This window comes from Heterocephalus glaber, unplaced genomic scaffold (assembly GCF_053883595.1).
Source record: "Heterocephalus glaber isolate CG9 unplaced genomic scaffold, H.glaber_assembly_v1.0 deba00001504, whole genome shotgun sequence".
NCBI lineage: Eukaryota > Metazoa > Chordata > Mammalia > Rodentia > Bathyergidae > Heterocephalus > Heterocephalus glaber.
In genome coordinates this window covers 27,427,927-27,447,640 of record NW_028258324.1, presented here as the reverse complement: position 1 = coordinate 27,447,640, position 19,714 = coordinate 27,427,927, and the positions used below count along the sequence as shown (strand labels likewise).

Here is a 19,714-nt window from a genome sequence, read left to right as displayed (position 1 = left end):
CTTTAAAGTTTTCTTACTGCACAAAGCAGTGAGATTTCTCATCACCAAATCAATGATCTGATGCAATATTACATATGATACATTAGAATTTAGAAGAGAATAGGCCATTCATAATACTAAAAGTTTTAAAAAACATTTGGAGAATTAATAAAAACGAATTTCTCAAATTAGGGAGTTTATTATGACCAAGTTACAGTACACATTATTCCCACATTACATAACATTTTGTCAGTATAGTAACATTTCTCACAAACTGTAGTGCAATCCAACACAGTAAGAGCTCTTTCAGAATTCATATATAGATCTAGGACAGCAAAATGCTGCATTATCAGTGCAGTCCCAATATAATTAGAAAAGGCTAATGCAATCAAACTGTTCTATTACCCTAACTGCACTATACTCCAAAATTCATAAAGGTAGTCTTTCTCATTATATCAATGGGAATTCTCAGGGTAAACAGTAAAAAGTTTTCCCATTCTAAAATTTGTATTTCAGACCTTTGCCCCAAAGCTCCTCCTAAGACAGGAGAAAAACCCCAAAGGAATAGTGAGAGAAATAAAAATATTTCATCTATACTCTTTCATGCAGACTATTAATTCAAAAACTTAGAAGTCAACACTTGGCATTTTAAAAGTCTGTGTGAAGAGTGCCATGTCTTTTCTGTTCAAGTATCATTCAAAGTCTTCTTTGGTTTCCAATTCTTGGTTTTAGTATGTTTCTGAGGAAGGAAAATCTTGAGTCAATTAATCAACAGCTTTTCAACATGTGTATGTTCATATTCTAAATAAATCCAAAGGTTATATTTTCTATAAATTTATACAACATTCTTGAAATGATAAAATTATCATGATACAGAACAGATTGGTAATTGTCAAGGATTAGAGTTGGAAGAAAGACCATACTATAAAAGGATAGCACAATAGTGTCTAGGTGAGGAACAGTTCTACATTCTGATAGTACTGGTTCTATGAATCTATACATGTAATAAAATTTCTTAGTAACTATATTTATATATAGTTTATTATAAACTATACATAACATAATAAAATATGTAGTTTAATATATACATATATATATGACATACATGTGAAATCTGAACAAGGAATGTAGTTTAGTAAATACTACTGTACCAGTATCAATTTCCTGGTTTTGACAATATACCATGGTTATACAGTACTGTATAAGTTACTATCATTGGGGAAAGCTGGGTGAAAAGTACATAGAGCTCTACTTGTTATTTTTGCAACTTCTGTGAGCCTTTCCCCACACTATACACAAACATACACAATTAGTGCATATTAATTGGAATTTGGGGTTTCATTGTGCCTGCCTGCCTCCTTCCTTCCTCCCTTCCTTCCTTCCTTTTCTGGTCTTGAACTTGCTATGCAGCCCAGGCTGGCCTTGAACTTGCAGTGATCCTCCTGCCTCTCAGCCTGCCCTGTGCTGGGATTAAAGGAGTGCATTACCATGGCTGGACACTGTGGTATTTTCATACATGCATGTAACACTTTGATCATATCCCTCCCTTCATAACCTTTCCTTATTCTCCCTTCTTCCTTCCCCTAGTATTCCTCCTCTTGTCTAACAGTCTTCCCTTCTACATTCATGTCATCTTTTTTGTTCTAGATTCCATGTAATATGCAATACTTGTCTTTCTGAGTCTGGTTTATTTTGCTTAACATGAACTAGGGTTCTATCCATTTTTCTAATAATGCCATATGTTGTTCTTTATGGCTGCATAATTCTCCATTGTGCATACAGACGATTTTCATTATCCATTCATCTCTGACATACACCTAGGCTGATTCCATGGTTATAGTGAATTATACTATAATAACCATCAGTGTGCAGACATCTTTTACAGTATACTTATTCTTTCAGGTATATAGCACGGAGTGGTACGACTGGATCATATGGTAGCTCTATTTTTAGTTTTTTGAGCTACCTCCATATTGATTTCCATAGTAGTTATACTAATTTACATTCCCACCAACAGCATATAAAGGTCCCTTTTCCTCCCTAATCCTCATCACTATGAGTCTTAAATTGTATCAAAATAAAGTTTGTTTTTTTTAAAGTCATGGTGTTTGGTAATAATACTTTGTTCACAACATAGAAAGAAATTAAATCAATTCAAAGTTTTTTTTGCTTGGGGATACTGGACAACGGTGTTATAATCAAATATTGAATAAAGCAAGATTTTTGTACCAAGGTAAAAATATTCTAAAAGAGTGATGATACTGCAGGTCCTTCATTAAATTAGACACTGTTCTTTGTACAAAATGCTTTACAAAAGAATTCATAACAACAATCATATTGGGTCATTATAGTTTTATTCATATACATAAATCACTATTTAAAACTACTTTGTTTCATATTTCCCTAAATTGAACCTTAAATAGGAGAAAGTACTACAGGTCCTTTTTGATCTCTACTGGATGAAATAATCAATCTGAGTAATTTCCTCATACAAATTTGAATAAACGGATATAAAGTTTAGTAGGAAAAATTAAAAATCAAGTTCATAACAACATAAACCATGTTACAAGTTAATAAAAGCAAAAATAAACTTGGACTCAACAATCTTTTCTACATGCAACTTTGTAATAAGGGACCCATTTTAATTAGAAGTGTCTGAATGTGATAGTGAGTAGAATGTGAAATTAACTTTATAGTGTATTCATATTTGGTGTGATTCTGTTTTTGACGATTTAGTCATTTAATCAATCAGAGGACCAGTGATACCTTTTAGTAGAAGAAAATATAGAATTCAAAGAGTTCTTATATAAATTCTAGTTTCACATAGTAACTGTTTAAAAACAATAATTACATTAAATATCGTATGTACATAATATCATTTCTAAATATACCAGCCTTTTCAGAGACTCAAATACTACTTATTGCTTCAGGCCTGAGTTAGAATGAGAAACACACTGGGCTTCAACAAGCAAATGTCCTATGTTAAATATATACTATAATGATTTTTAAAATATACTTTTAAAAACTCTGTTTGCTGAACTACATATCAATTTAGGAAAATGACTCAATTTTGATTAAATTATCTCAATGACTTCAACTATCTAGAGGTGAGAATATAACTTGATCCTAATACTCTGATTCAAAGATGAGTAAGAGCCAAGCCAAGCTAAAGATAGCACACCTTGACTTTTCTTGGGCAAAAATAATGCTTTCTTGGGGCCAGCGATTTAACTCAGTGGTTCTGCTGCCCACCTCGCAAGCGCAAGGACCCGACTTCGATCCCCGGTACCACAAAAAAAAAAGCTGGCTAGGGATTTAGCTCAGTGGTTCTGCTGGCTGCCTCACAAGCGCAAGGTTCTGAGTTCGATCCCTGGTACCCCCCCCCCAAAAAAAAAAAAAAAGCAAAAAGCTTTCTTTTGCAGCTGCTGAGCTGGCCGAATGTCAGCTCTAGAATGAATTTCATCAAGAGGGAGGTAAGATGCTAGGGATGAAGAAAAAAAGATTTTTGTAGTCATGTGAATACCTAAAACTAGCTTTTAGGTTACACGAGTTAAAGAAAAAATACAATGGACCCTTGACTTACAAATTCGATCAGTTCCCAAGGGCTGGTTTTAACTTAAGTTGGTTGTAAGTCAATACAGCTGAGATCTGGATGTTAACCTTGGTACACGCTACAGATAACAAGAGGCATGTGAATCTTCCATGAACCTAATTAATCCAAGTTATTCATATGTCAGGCCAATCGTAACTTGAGGGTCCACTGTACTTTTTCACCTACTTTGGCTTATCATTTTCCATTAAAATTTGTTGCTAATAGATGATCTCCAAATTATTCAGTTCTATAATACGATGAGTCTAAATTTATCCAAAGATTTTGGAAGTAAAAAATAATCTAAACTGAGAATGTTTAAAAGATTAAGTACTGTATTTTAATGATAGAAAATGGACCATCAAGTGGGTTGATCTGAACACAATCCTGGCCTCGCCTATTTGCAGTGCCACTGAATCTGCTGAAGTAATCTCTATGAGACTCTAAGAATATGAGGATAAGAGAGAAAAACTGAAGAGGATGACCTTTAAGATTTTACAAAGTACCTGATAAGCACTGTAAATAAACTGTCCTCCTTCACTGAGTAAAGAGCTATTCTTTGTTACTTCATTCCTCCATTAAGCATTTAGAATGCTTATTGTTTACTGGGTTCTGACTAGGTACTGAGAAGGCAGTATCTAAAACTCAAGAAGCTTAGAGTCTAGCAGAAGAGAAAAAAACCATCAGAATTAGGTAATTATCCCATGTGATAATTGAAAAAAATGATATACATGAGATACAAAAATTATCGAGGAGTGACTATTTGGGAAGAATGAGAACAGGCTTCACAGAGCAATATCAGAAATTAATTTCAACGATGAAGAGGTTTGCTAAATCAACAAAAGGAATAAATAGGATGGTCCTAAGGTGAATAACAGAGTGCTTAAAGGAATTTATAAACAAGCCAGTAGTGAAGGTAAAATAAGATGCCTAGACAAGGAATTAATATTAAGAGCTACTTGAAGATTGTAAAGGGATTCATACGCTCTGCTAAATACGATGGAATTTACACTGTGAGGAATATAACTATAAATATTCTCCCCTTTCAGAAATATCTTAAAGAGAAAAAAATTTACCAGATTCTAAAATGTACTAGCTTTTACTAGTTCTACTATTTAGCATTAACAATTCTAAGTAAGTTACCTTTATGAATCTAGAGAAAGTACTTAATTATATAATTTTGCTGCTTAAATAGTCTCAGCCTGGCATATTACCTAGTAGATTATAAAGTTTGATAAATGTTTGGTGAATGAACTATAGTAGTCTGAACAGGCGTGAGCCTGGATCTTAAAATACACAATGCCAAGAGATGGAAAAGCTTTCTAAAATTCAAGTCTCAAGTAGACAACTTTTTAATGATTTTTTTTCTTTCCTTCTATAAAGCTATCATGACTCAACCAAAGACTTTCAAATTCCCCTCTCTTTATGGGATACTCATATACAAAGACCATACCCATACCATAGTCCAACGTCTTCCTATTCATTTTCCAAGACTAAATTTATCTTCGTCAACTCTACAAACTCTATCTCATCTTTGAAATCCCAGCAGTCTTTTACTGTTCTACTTCTAAAATGCTCACAATTATTTCACTATCGAATGCTGCTGGAGTATCATGCTCACTGCCACTACCCCAAACCACACCATCATTTGAAACCTACACTATCACAGTTTCACTCACTCTGTTCAGTTCCACAAATCTCATTAAGGCAGGAAGTAGAGAATTTGTAATGTCTGAAGTTCAGGTGTATTTGAATTGTGATGTCATATGCTTATTTTTTGTCCATATCGTAGAACCAAATGACTTCACAAGGATCCACGCAATACCAGTATTGCAGACTAGTACAAATTCAATTACTACTTTCTGTTCTCCTTCTATTCCTGTAAAGGGGCAGGGAAGAATGATAGATGGGTAAAGGGAGGAGGAATGTCAGAGAATGTGGCCTTACTTCCGATTGCCACGCTGTACCAAGAAAACCAAGTCTGGTCCCTCTGCAAGCCACAAGAAAAGTCAGGTCAGGCTCCAAGGCTCGTTTTCAAGGGATAAGACGCAAAATAGAGTACTCTGCAGGAGCATTCTCTTGTTTGTTCAGAACTCACCTGTCAAAAGCGGCGTGGACGGCGCCATCTTGTCCCGGAAAAAGAAACCCATGCGCTCAGGTGAAAGTTCAACGAGGGCCGAACCCGGCCCCTACACGTCTCCTCAGTCAAGCAGAGTGCGAGTTGGTGTTTCCGGGGCCAGCAGCCTGGGGGCCATTCACTTCCTGTTGTAGATCGCGCATGCGCAGTTCTGGGGAGTCGCTTCACCGAGCTGCGAGGGTTGGGCTAGGGTGGGTGAGCCTGCTCTAGTCCTCTCTCTCCGCCGGGCGGAGTCTGGACTTCCGCGGGGCGGAGTCTCCTCAGTGCTGACGTTGGCAGCCGAACCCGAAGTAGTTCGAGGTAACGGCGGCACTGTCCGGCGCTTGCTTTTCCTCCTCTCTCAGTCCACGCTCCCAGCGGTGCCCAGAGCGGCGGCGCGAGAGCGTCCCGCAGGCCGGCTCTCTTCCTCCAGTGCGCCCGCCTCGCTGAGTCGGTCAGTCCGTTGCCGTCGGTCGGGGGTCCGCGCCCCTCTGGTGCTCAGTCCCCGCGCTAGTCACGTCCAGGCCCAGCGGCCGTAGTCAACGCCTGGGCCGAGAGCCCCCAGCGGCGTGGGAACCAGGAGCGGAACCTCGCAGCGAGCAAGTCCGAGCGCGGCCGGGGCAGGTGGTAGAGCCGCGAAGATGGTCGCCAAGCAGCGGATCCGTATGGCCAACGAGAAGCACAGCAAGAACATCACCCAGCGCGGCAACGTCGCCAAGACCTCGGTAAGGAGAAAGCAGGCGCTTCTCACCGTTTCGCAGCCGGGGCTGAAGTCCGCTCCCCGAGGCCCGTCGAGTTCTCCCCAGACTCGACCGACTCTGAGCTCCCGGGACCGAGTGAGATGCTAAGTTGAGGGCTCAGGACCGGGCGGGACACCTATGAGGGAGGGAGGGCAAGCGCCCGGTGACCTGGCCCGGGCGCAGCCGGTGGTGGGAGCCGGGTCCGAGTGGTTTCTCTGCCACTGAAACTGGATTTTCCCTTCTGCAGAGAAATGCCCCCGAAGAGAAGGCGTCTGTAGGACCCTGGTTACTGGCTCTTTTCATTTTTGTTGTTTGTGGCTCTGGTAAGTATTTGGGGGGGTGGGGGCTCCTATTAAGTAGGGTGTTGGTGAAAAGTTTGGGTTGACGTGTTGACGGATCAGTGGAGAGCCCTGCTTGTGGAGTTCTCAGCCCACCTGCTCAGAGCACCACGCAATAATGTTTCTTCTGAACCAAATACTTGTCCCACATAAACACAGAGGGTGGTGCTCCAGAAACTTCTCCCAGCTTGATTTGTGCTCACAGGAGATCAGAAAAGAGGTCAGATCTTTGGTAATGATCAGGTTGCGGGGCGAGGGGCTCGAAATGAGAATTTAGAATGTCTTGCAACCCCATTATCAGTGCCTTTGCAGAGAAACTTATGGACATCATGTACCGTACATATGGACAGTTAGAATTTTAACTGTATCACAGTCTAACATCTTTAATGGCAAACATTGGGTATATTTTAGAAAGTTTAGCCAGCACAGAGAATTCCCTATAGAGGAAGTGTATCTATTGGGCAATTTAATGTGTGAGACAAATGTTTTTAGATTAAAAGGAATGTTTGACATATGGTAAGAAAAATTAGTTATCAGGGCAGGATGCTGTTACGGTAACAGATTCTTGCTTCTGGAAGGCAGCTATGCTAACCATTATACCACCAATGCCTCTGCTCTTGGTTCTGGAAATATATTACAGAATGTCTTTCTTCTCTTTATCATTTTTTTTTTTTTGGTACTGGGAATCGAACTCAGGACCTTGAGCTTGCCAGGCAGGCCGTGGAACCACTGAGCTAAATCCCCGGCTATTTATCATTCTTAATATACAAGATGTTAATATTGAAGTAGATGATGATCCTGTTTTCCATATTCTAAAGTTACTAAGACTTCTATTTAAGGTTTCTTTGCCTTCCTCCTAAACCTGTCAGTTGGAAGCTTGCCTGATAAATGGCTAAAAGCCAAGCAGTTTATATAACCCAGAGATTACTGAATTTCAGCTTTGTGAGAATGAGGAAATATGCATATATTATAGGCCAGGCCTTAAAAGGATGCTTAATTATTTAGGGATAAACCAAAATACTTGTGTGCTAGAAAAGCCTGTTTGCTTTGGTGCTTAAGTTCTTCCCTATCTGCAAATTCTTTTGGACACACATAAAATTTAGAAAAGCTGAGATTAAAAAATAATAACTTGATCTGGGCATGTAGTTCAGTGGTAGAGGACTTCCCTACCATGTTTGAGCCTTTGGGTTCAGTCCCTAGCATCACAAAATAATAGTAATAATAATTAATAATACAGAAACAACAATAACTACTTATGGGCATTAATTGTTTTATTTATTAAGATAGGCTTGTCTTCACTTATACTGAAGGTAGGTAGTATTTGCAAATGATGATAAGAATAATTTTAGATTCTTCAACTGATTACCTTAATAGATATTTTTCAGTCATCAGACCTATTTTATTCAAAGCTTATTTTAATATTTGTTCTTTTTCTTTACAGCAATTTTCCAGATTATTCAAAGTATCAGGATGGGCATGTGAAGTGACTGACCTTAAGATGTTTCCATTCTCCTGTGAATTTTAACTTGAACTCATTCCTGATGTTTGATACTCTGGTTAAAAACAATTCAGTAAATTATCCTGCCTCAGAATGACTTTCAAATCATCCTTCATGTGTCATTCCAAGGTTTCTTCACAAGTCATTCCAGATTTTCTAATCCATACCACAGTGCCTTGCAAAAGCACCACATAAATAAAGCAATAAAATTTGATTGTTAAGCTATAGTAGCAGACCCTTATTCAGCCAGTAAAGAATAAATTTTTTATGTGATTATTAAAACAGTATACAGCATGGATAATTAGATTAAATCTGTGTACACAGGGTCTAGATTTTATTAACCCTAATGTGTAAATGCAATTAGCTTATTTGAAATTTGGAATCCTAAGGTTTTTGTATAGCTAGGCACTTCATTACTCTTGAATTGAAAGCACACTGTATTGTAGGGCCATGTAACTATCCTGTAATAAGGTGCTTATATATAAATGGAAGAACTACACAGCCTAGTTTTGCCACAACCATTAGCACCTAAAATTTTTAAAAGCGAAATGCATAATGTAAGTAGAGATGCTTATAGCTACATCTACTTTAATGTTATTTCTGTTACACTACCTTGAATTTTGCATGCATGAGTATAGTAACCTCAGATCCCATTTGAAAAAAAAAAATTTGGTTGAGCATTTTGTAACTTAAGCAGTTACTGTGGTTTCACTAAAAGATACCACGATGGAGTGAAGGCAGGGAAGGCTTGTTTATGTCACATTGATTTCACCAGAATTATTTTAATATATCAAAGGAATTTACTACTTTAGACAAAATTTTGGGAAAAAATACTAGAAATGGATGCTTCATCAACACATACCGTTGAGTCCAGTGTGCTATAAGACAGCGTGTTAGTAGACTTAATACCAAAACAAAACAAAGTATATCAACCAATAAGTTATGGAATTGGAAGTTAATTTGGAAATGCTTTTTCTGTGTTTATGATTGAAATTCCCTTAGGGTACTAGATACATCAGACTAAAGTGGCATTTGGAATTAAATGGATTTATTGATAGTGATCAGTTTTTGGTCTTCCCTTGTATGATTTTATAGATTATGATTGATCAGATTTTCTTTTTACTAATAGGGGGCGAGGGTGATAAGGTAGGTTTTGGGTTTTCTAATACGCAAGTTTGTTGAAAACTGCAAATATTGGCTATAATATACTTAGCATAACTTAGTGCAAGAAGCCTGAGCAGTGTCTATTAAGAATTGGAATGGGCTGGGGATTCAGTGGTTCTGCCGCCTTCCTTGCAAGTGCAACGACCCGAGTTCCATCCCTGGTACCAAAAAAAAAAAAGAATTGGAACAAGGCTGCTTGTTTGCTTTGTTAATTGCCTCAGGATATGTTTTTTAAATAAGCTTTTTAAAGGAACAGAAGGGAAATCTGCTACCTAGTCTATATACCATGTAAACCTCATAGGGGACTTCCAGTACTCTCAAATACAGAAAGTAAAAGAGTGTAAGGACAATGTTTAGGAACTTACCGGCTCAAATAGGAAAGGAATCAGCTGACTTTGGGCCAGCAGGGTTTTTTTTTTAACTGAATTGTTAAATCTGTCTTTCTCACCCAATAAATCTCTTGTTTCTCTCTTTGAAACAGGTCCTGGTTGATTCTATTGTATTATAACTAAAACTGAAAGTTACTTTTCTAAAATTATAGCAGGTGCCTTATTTGCTTTGAATCAAATCATTCCATATCACAATTTCCCTTGGTTTACTATAGATAATTGGCTTTAAGGGTTTTTTTTGAACTATACAATGTTTTGATTAATTTGACTGTTAAACTGCTATAACCAGCAATCGTTTCATATGTGTAAAATTTCATTCCCTTTGTATTTCATATGTAATTTACCAATTGAGTGCATTTTATATTCAGGTTGAATTATGCATGTTTGGGTAAATGAGAGCTGTGTCTGATTTATCATTTAAAAATAAAGTTCCCTGAATATTTGATGTTTTTCTAAAAGAAAATGATTTTTCACAGTTCTTATCAGAGTGTACTTTTACAGTTAATAGAAAATTATTTTAAAGAATGACTGGTATTATCTTGTACTTAAAAGAAATAGAGGCACAGATGTAAGGATTGTAACGAAATGGGTAGCATGAAACATACATTGAAAGGAAAATGAATTAAATACTTCTCCAATTAGTATATACTCATCTCATTATGCAAGTCTGGTTCAAGGAAAAAGCACAATTCTTTGATCTGCCTTTCCAGTTGAGTTTTATATTTCATCTAATAAGCAAAGTATGAAAATATTTTATTGAGGTTATCTCCATTATCCAATAACTGATTTAACTCACATTTTAAGGCATTGTCAATTATTACTTCATTGCATTTGTCAGGTTATATATGTTGCTGAAAAAATTAAGTGGTCTTCCAGAATAAGTCAAGATTTTCATTGCAACAGGATGCAATTATAATGGGATTTAATTTACCTTAAAGAAATGTCTTACCTGTATATTCAACTGCAGGGCCGTGGCTCTTCTCACTGAGGTGCTGCAGTTCTTTTGTCACAATGCCATATAAAGGTGTATTATGTTCTTGGGCTTACTAGTAGGTACATTAGCAAAACTTCATTGTGCTTTAATTTTTGATAATTTTGAACATTATCAGATTCTCCATTTGGAGATTGGTCTTTTTTTTGGTACCAGGGATTGAACTCGGGTCTTTGTGCTTGCGCAGCAGGCAGTGAAACCACTGAGCTAAATCCCTGGCCCCTAGAGATTGTTCTTAAGTTTGATTTGCCTTTACTTTTTTTTTTTTTTTTTCGATGGTACTGGGGAGGGAACCTAGGGAGTCCATTAGATGTGCTGTACCACCAAGGCACACTCCCAGTTCTATTTGAAAATTACAGTATTTGATGCAAGCTGTAACTTTAGGAATTGGTTTCAAAAGCAAACTCCATATCACTTCTTCAGAGCTTTTCCTGTTTAAACCTGCTCCCACTCTAACTGATTATACTGCTTTATTTTCATGTTGGATTAGGACGTGTCTTTAGATGGAAAGAGTGCTGATGAGCAATAAAAGGCTAGAATTAAAATGAAGGGAAAAAAGTAATGGAGCTTTGGTATTGCGAATTCATATATGCCACAGAAAAAGATAGGACATGGGAAATTAAGTACAACTGCCTCAATTAACATATGAAATACACGTTTATTCAGTGACTATTGAGTAAGGTGCTAGATGGAGATACATCTCTGAATACAGAGTCCCCACACAAGTATCTTTCAATCTGGGAGAGAAGCAACACAAAATTGAAAGCATGATAATTGTGGTATTTCAAAGAAAAAGTAAATCAGATAAATGGTATTTGCCGTCATACACTTATGGGGGAGCAGAACTAGAACTGAGGTTTCTTGATTCACTGTATAGAAGCCACAGAAATGATTGCAAAACTTTCACACAACACATTTTCATGAGCATTTTGTTTCTGCTTTTAGAAAAGATTTTAAATTTTTTTATTACTTTTTTTTTTTTGTACCGAGGATGGAACTTCGGACTTTGCACTTGTGAGGCAGGCGCCAGAACCACTGAGCTAAATCTCCAGACCCAAATTTTTTAAAATTGTCAATTTAAAGAAAAATCAATTTGTCCTTCTATGGATGCAATTATTTTTTAAAATGAATTTAACCTCATGATGTTTCTTGTGATAGAAAAATCCAAAGGTCAAATTAGTAATATTACTATTGTGACATTGAAGAGTACATTTTGCTAAAAGCTATTTTGCTACAATTGTATTTTGCTTTATAATTTTTAATCTATGATGGTGAGAAATTATTATAAAATTACTTAAATAATAGATAATCCAAGAAGCAATCATCTATTTTCCATAGATACTTTTTATAACAAAGGCTGTGAATAAACTGCATGATTTCTTTTCCCCACTGAGTAGATTTCTACTTTGGGTTGCAGATGGAACAAATCCGTAAATTTAAATAATTAAAACATTTCAATATCATTTAAGCGGGCTAGTAACAAGTTTTTCTTTTCTGCTACAGGGAAAGTCAAACAGCATGAGAATTAATTTAAAAGTGGAATAATTTATTTAAAAATTTTAGAAATTGTCTTGATTTACCCCTTTAGTTTACATTTGAGGAAATTGTGGCCTAGAGAAGTTATCTTTCTCAATACCAAGAACCAGTGGCAGAGCAAAGATTAGAAAATTGGATATGTAAGAACCAAACTAGCTCTTTAGTATGGGGACTGCCAAGGAATTATTTTTTTCAAATGTCTCTTTTTACCTTAAAAGATTATGTATTAATCTCAGAAAGCCCCAAGTGTTGCCCTTAGGATTGAAATCTGAAGATTACTAAACTTCAGTGGCTCTCCACTGACTTTAGAATGGAGTAACTCTTTTCAGCTTTGCTGTATAGAACTGTCCATTCCTACATTTTTCAGAGACCTTGTAATTTTCAAGTGTTTTTGCTTATTACCCCTACATTACAATACTGTCTTTTCAGGTAGTGCTGTAATTTCACTTCCCTTTAAATGTTTCTCTTGGGCCGGGGATTTAGCTTAGTGGTTCTACCGCCTGCATCTCAAGCTCAAGGACCTGAGTTCGATCCCTGGTACCAAAAAAAAAAAGTTTCTTTTGCCATGGGAGTCAGAAGCACTGTTTTTGAAGATTGATGACTCTGGGCCACTTAGCACTGATTGTTGCCATGCTTATTAGTTTTGTTTCTTAGATTCTCTGTTCAGGTACAGAATCCTTAAAGATCAGAGCCTTAAGCTCACTCGCTCTTTCTTTCTTTCTTTCTTCCTTCCTTTCTTTCTTTCTTTCTTTCTTTCTTTCTTTCTTTCTTTCTTTCTTTCTTTCTTTCTTTCTCTCTCTTTCCTCCCTCCCTCCCTTCTTTCTTTCTTTCTTTCTTCCTTTCTTTCTTGTTTTCTTTCTTTCTTCTTTTTTCTTTTACTCGCACTACCCCCATGGCTAGTATGAAGCTTTACACGCCTAGTAAGAACTTAACATATGAATTGAATGATACAGTGAAAAAGCAATGAGTACCTAATGGTACATAAGAAATGTATCTTCTATCCTCCAGCCCTGTTAGCACACTTGCCCCCACACTTCCAACCTAATGCTCTGATTAATATCTAAGCTCAGCACAATTCAGATTTTCTTCCCTTGAAACTAACCCAGGATGTGCTTGATAATTGGAAATACAGCAACAGTGTGATATTTGTCCTTCAGTCAGTCATATTTAGAGCCATCCTGGCGTCAAAGAGAAAGCCAAAGGTCATTTTATCGAAGAAAGCAAGTACCTCACCAAGCAGTCTGGTTATAAGAGTCAAGCGGTTATGCTTTTAAAGAAGGTGCCTGTGGGTTGTCAGTTTCTGTCTCCCTCAGCTCCATCCCAGAGTACTGGAAGGGACAAGGATGCCACATGGGTGCTCCTTCTCCATGCTAGACCTATGCAAACCCATGGATGTACCCCATATCAGATCTAGCCTCTCGGAAGAGATAGCTCTTCCTCACACAGATTTCTCACAGCAAAACCGCACTATGCTGACGAGCATTTTGGATGTGTGGTTACAAACCAGATTTCGTACATTGGGCAAAGGAGACTCCCTGGGCCTTTTTGGGGAAATGCCACCCACTGAGCCACACAGAACACGCAAAACACAGAACACTGAGCTCTTGGCACCTATGAGTGTCTCAAGACCAGAGTAAACTGCAAAGGCACTGTTTTCTGTTTGATTTGTGGACTACCAAAAGATGCACAGCTGCAAATTCACAGAGCAAATGCATCTGGGATTGAGACATTATAACTTCCAATACAGCCAAGTCATAAAGGTAAGACAGCCGGGAGTATCCAAGTATGCTTTCACCTAGCTTCGGTCCTGGTCACTGGTGCACAACCTGCTCTGCCTGCTAATTCCAGTGGATTATGTGCAGAAGGAAGGTATCACATAGACTGAAATCCATCCCCAAATCTTAAGGTCATTTGTTTTCTCTTGAGAACAGAATTAAAATATTTTTTTGAGGTGGGAAACATTTCTTTTGCTAAACATGGCATGATAATCCTTTTATGTTGCCAAGTACACACAGGGAAAGCCAACCAGTGGAATTTAATGCCCAACCTGTTAGGCTACTTGGAATATTGTCCAGGCCAGCAGTAACCTGGAACCCAGTCAGTAATGCAGCATTTCCTGCCTGAGCTAAGGCCCAGTGAATCTGAATCTGCATTTTCACAGATCTCCTAGGTGATGTGTCTGCAGATTAAACTTTGAGAAGTGTCAAAAGGCTTGAGTTCTACTTCCAGCTTTGGCACTAACCTGTATCATGACAGTAAATCCCACTACTCCTTTGGGCTTCATTTTTCCTGAAGAAAAGGAAATACTCTCTTCCCTTAAGCAGCTGTTATGAAACCTAATGACAGTAAAAGAACTTTGAATGTTAAAAATATTCTGTACAGTAAAACAACGCTGACTTTATGAACTGCAATAACAAAAAGATCTCTGATATTGTGAAGGACTTTCTTCACTGAAAACAAAAAGGAATGATAGCCTTCATATTTGACCTGTTGGGAAGTCACACATTCTCTTAGAATAACTTGCTATTTATAGATCTCAAATTATAATTTTACCATTCTACAGTCTCTCCTACTGAATGACTGCTGAAAACTTGAAAGGTTGTGAATCATTTTCAGCTATTTAGCCCCCATCCTGAAATGCTTTGCGTGTATCAGGTCCTCAATGAAGATCTGTCCTCTTTGAAAAAGGGAGGAGAAACCAAAGGGAATACTGATCTTAAAGGTTGCTTATTGGGAGCTGTTAGTCCTGCTTTGGAGGCCCTTGTGACACCCTTGCTATTACCTTAACAACAAAATCGCCACTATTGGGGAAGCACAGTGATTAATTACAGGTAAAGCCGCCATGAGAAAGGCACTCCACAGATATGTGGGCTCATAAAACCTGTCCTTGAAAATGCTTGAATTCTTGTTAAAATAGAAAAATATTTAGAGAAAATGTGTAAACTTTGACCTCAGGCAGGTGCAGGGCCACTGAGCTACATCCTCGGCCCTAAAATTTTACTTCATAGCGCTGCTCATTTAAAAAATAGATTTACAGAAAAGCTGTAGTGATAGTACAAAAAGTTCCTGTGTATCCTTTACTGAGATTCTGTTAATACTGACATCTTAAATAACCTTGGTACATTTATCAAAACCAAGAAATTAACATTGGGGAATACTTTAACTAAATTAGGACTTTTTTTTTGCATTTTACCAGTATTCCACTAATAGCCTTTTTTCTGTTTCAGGATCCAATTAGTTGCCACCATTTAGCCTTTACTCATTTTCTTGTTTTTTAATGAACAAATTGTGCCTAACATTGGATATTGTACCTTGGATATTTAAAGATTTTATGTAAAATTAAATTTTATGCATAACATAACATGAGATGACTACATGCCGTTATCAGTATGCCTGCCACAGTTGTTAAAATATTGTCATATTTGCTTCAAATATTTAAAAAAATATAAATAGGGGCTAGGGGGTGTAGTTCAGTGGTAGCATATCATTAACATGCACTAGACACTGTGTTCAATCACAGAAAGAAAGCAAGAAAGCAAGCAAGAAAGAAAGCCATTCATGTTGGCACATGCCTGTAATCCCAGCACTCTGGGAAATGAGGCAGGAGGATCACAAATTTGAGCCCAGCCTGGGCAATTTAGAGACTTAGGGAGAACCTGCCTCAATATAAAAACAAAGGAAAAAGGATGGGGATATAGCTCAGGGCAAAGGCCCTGGGTTCAATCCTCAATATTGTGAAAATAAATAAATATAGAAAATGTTACAATAGGATGAAAATACCCCTTTGTCTTCTGAAGTCAGTGTGGGCTATTCATATACATTTTTTATATTTTTACAAAATATGTATAAATTCATAAACAATACATACTCTTGTACACTTTAACGATTTGAGTAGGTGTTGGTACTATACATTTTCATATGCAACTTTGCATTCAACATTATATGTGGTGCTGGGGATCAAACCAACCAGGCTTTGTGCATGCTAAGCATGTGCTGTCCCACCGAGGTACGCATACCTCCAACCTCTCAACTGTTCATTTTAATTGCCATAAGTAAGCCACTTTATCTAGTGTCCTCTGAGTGATGCTGTGGCTGTTGCTACTTGTTGGAAACTTGTTTCCACTGTTGCCATCTGGGCTTGATGAATGTAGGCCTTAATACATTGTCTCTTGGGTCAGGGATTTAGCTCAGTGGTGCCACCACCTGCCTTGCAAGTGCAAGGTCCCGTGTTCGATCTCCGATACCTAAATAAATAAATAAGTAAATAAATAGTTTATGTAGGTATATGTAGAATTTCTCTGGTTTAGAAGTGGAATTTCTGGGAAGGGAGTATGTACATCTTTAACTATGTTAGGCATGGTGAAATTGCTATTCAAGAGAGGTCGTAGAGCTGGGCATGGCGGTGCATGGCTGTAATCCTAGCACTTGGGACTCTGAGGTAGGAAGATCCCAAGTTTGAGGCTAGCCTCGGTTACACAGTGAGTTCAAGGCCAGCTTGTACCATTTGGCAAGACCCTGTCTCAAAGATCCAAAAAGACAAAAGAAAAAGTTTATAAAAAATTAAATTTCTTCTCTTTTTTTTGGTACCAGGGATCGAACTTGGGTCCTTGCTCTTGCAAGGCAGGTGTCAGCACCACTGAGCTAAATCCCTGGCCCAAAAAATTAAATTTCTAACAGCACCATACAAGAGTTTTTATTTCCTCAAGTGCTCACTAAAACATCGTTTTATCAGATATTAACTTTTTTTTTTTTTTGGTACCAGGGATCGACCTCAGGACCTTGCGATTGCGAGGCAGGCAACAGCACCACTGAGCTAAATCCCCAGCCGTAGATATTAACTTTTGCCTATCTAATAAATTGTCTTGTAATGTCATCTCAGTATTGCTTTAATATGCAGCTCTCTGATTACTAGCCAGGTTGAGCAACTTTTCAAATATTGTTTCTAAATTCTGGATTTTTTTTGGTCATTTTGCATCTATACGACCTTAAGCAATCTAAGTCTCAAGTTTCTTTAAATATAAAATAAAGATTAAATGGACTGATTCATGTAAAGGATATAGAAATGAGATTAGCATAGTAAGGTGTTCCAGATCAAGTCATATGAGCTATGTGGCCATCCTTCTGCCTCAGCCTCCTGAGTGCTGGGTTTGCAGGCATATGAACCATGCCTGGCTGAGGTATAAGTTTTCATACCAAGATAATATTAGCCTCTTAGAATTTACCAGGAATTATTTCCTCCTCTTCTATTAGCTGGAAGAGTTTGTGAAGAATTGACATTAATTCTTGAAATGTTTGGCAGAATTCATCAGTGAAACTATCTAGGTTGAGGTTTTTCTTTATGGATTGTTTTTTTCTTTTTTTGTAAGAATTCAATCTCTACTTGTTATAGTTCTATACATATTTTCTATTTCTTGACTCAGTTTAGCAGTTTTCATCTTTTTAGGTATTTGCTCATTTTCTTCTCAGTCATCTAATTCATTGGACTTTAAAATATTCCTTTACAATCCTTTGTATTTCTATAGGATTGGTAGTAATGTTACCTCTTTCATTTGCGCCTTCTCTCTTTTTTTTCTTGGTTAGTCTAGCTCTACCTTTGAGCTCACACTGTTCTTTCCAAAGAACTGAATTTTCATTTCATTATTTTCTCCATTATTTTTCTTCTCAAAATGTCTTTGCTTTTTGCTCTATAGCTGCTGGTATTCTTAACTTGCCTGTCCTGGGCACAGAACCTTTGCTTTATGGAGGAAATGGGGGTGAGGGGAACTGGATTCACTCTTCTCAGTGCACCAGACTCGAGGTAAAGCCTCTATCCCATGTGGGGCTGGAAGAAGAGAGCTACCTCTGGCCACACTCCCCTGACTTTAAGCATCTACAGCAGGTAGCAGAGGGGCAGGATGAAAAATACAGGGTCTTTAATTGAGAGCTATGGGCAGAGGGAGACCCATGTTCCTGGCTATATTCATCTAGAGGAGTTTCCTGTGCTCTGAGTAGGGATGGGAAAGGAAATGTGTCACAGTTCAAATGCTACAGCCTCATGCTTCCTAAGTAGTTTTAGTAGCTTTTCTTGAATAAATGGTTCTTCATTCATTGTATAACCTTATGACAATTTAAACATTTTTTAAAATGCTTCTCACCATATTTCACTGTGGAGTAGGTCCACTGAGGTCCTCACATTGCTGTGTCAGAAGTAGAATCTTAAGGGTTACTTTTTAACTTTTGCTTCAACTTAATTTCATAACTATGTGTTCAATTTACATGATTCTAATAACAAATCTATTAAACAAGGCATATTCAGAGAAATTCAGTTCCTATTCCTGTCCTTTCTACTTTGTTGCTTGTTCCTATTAATAAGATATTTTTAAAAATTTCTTTTGACAACTGGGTACGGGTATGCACATGCTTGTAATCCCAGCACTTGGAAGGCCGAGGCAGGAGAATCAGGGGTTTGAGGCCTTCCTGGGCTACATAGCCAATGTGAACCTAATGTGGACTACACAGTGAGACCCTCACAAAAACAAAATTGAACTATAATTTGTATACTCACTCTTTTCAACTTCATAGTTCAGATTTTAGTATATTTATAAAGCCATGCAGCTCTTATTATTCTTTTTGTTCAGAATGTTTCATCTTGCCCCAAAGAAACTCCTTATCTACAGGGAAGTCACTCCTCTACCCATACTAGAAGCATTTATTTTCTCCTTCCCAGACCTTGGCAATTGCTAATGGATATTTTTCTCCCTGGATTTGCCTATTTGGTGTTTCATACAAACGGAATATGATATGTGGCCTTTTCTGACTGATTTCTTTGGCTTAGCATAATGTTTCCAAGGTTCTTTTATTTTATGGGATAAATCAATATTTCATTTCTTTTTACTTGTTTACCCACTCATTAATGGATAGATTTTTGAATTGTTTCCATTTTTGCCTACTATGAATAATGTTGCTATGAACATTCAAGTTCAAGTTTTTGTGTTGAACATGTATGTATCTGTAACTTAGGAATAATTTAAGACAGACTAATTTATACAATTTAATATGAAATTTTTTCATTTATAAATAAGAATTTATTTTTACCTAAAGCACACAGAACTGAAGCTTACAATGTTAGTTATTTTGAAAAAGGTGATATTTTTATTATAATCTTCTGCAGTGTAAAAATATTTTCTATAATACTTACCATTGAAAGACTTAAAAAAAATAAAACCAAGCCAGGCATGGTGGCATACATCTGTAATCCCAGCACTCAGGAGGCTGAGGCAGGAGGATCTCTGTAAGGTTGAGGCTAGCCTGGGTTACATAGTGAGTTCAAGCTCAGCCTGAACTATGTAGCAAGACTCTGTCTCAAACAAACAAACAAAAAATAAATGAAAGAAA

General features: G+C 37.3%; 2 protein-coding genes across 3 annotated transcripts in view; one reads left to right on the top strand and one right to left on the bottom strand.

Annotated features, from left to right (window-relative positions):
• The window catches only part of Eif2a (eukaryotic translation initiation factor 2A), a 39,771-nt gene extending 33,941 nt beyond the window's left edge, over nt 1–5,830 (bottom strand). Inside the window, exon 1 of one of the 2 annotated variants that reach the window (XM_013071213.3) lies at nt 5,667–5,830. Coding sequence is in view for 1 of the 2 variants with exons in the window: in XM_004834451.4 (XP_004834508.3) it covers nt 5,667–5,718 (52 nt within the window). In the remaining variant the exon portion in view is untranslated. The remainder of the gene's footprint in view (nt 1–5,666) is intronic. The other variant, XM_004834451.4, reaches the window with a different exon arrangement.
• A 25-nt stretch (nt 5,831–5,855) lies between these two features.
• Serp1 (stress associated endoplasmic reticulum protein 1) lies at nt 5,856–10,258 on the top strand. Its single transcript, XM_004834450.4, has 3 exons — nt 5,856–6,409; nt 6,672–6,747; nt 8,204–10,258. The coding sequence occupies exons 1-3, from the start codon at nt 6,326–6,328 to the stop codon at nt 8,242–8,244; spliced, it is 201 nt and encodes a 66-aa protein (XP_004834507.1). The 5' UTR covers nt 5,856–6,325; the 3' UTR covers nt 8,245–10,258.
• Nucleotides 10,259–19,714: the final 9,456 nt, after the last annotated feature.

Coding starts and splice junctions, on each gene's coding strand:
- Serp1 (XM_004834450.4), top strand. CDS start 6,326: ATGGTCGCCAAGCAGCGGATCCGTATGGCCAACGAGAAGCACAGCAAG. Junction 6,410..6,671: donor GCAACGTCGCCAAGACCTCG/GTAAGGAGAAAG, acceptor TCCCTTCTGCAG/AGAAATGCCCCCGAAGAGAA. Junction 6,748..8,203: donor TTTTGTTGTTTGTGGCTCTG/GTAAGTATTTGG, acceptor TTTTCTTTACAG/CAATTTTCCAGATTATTCAA.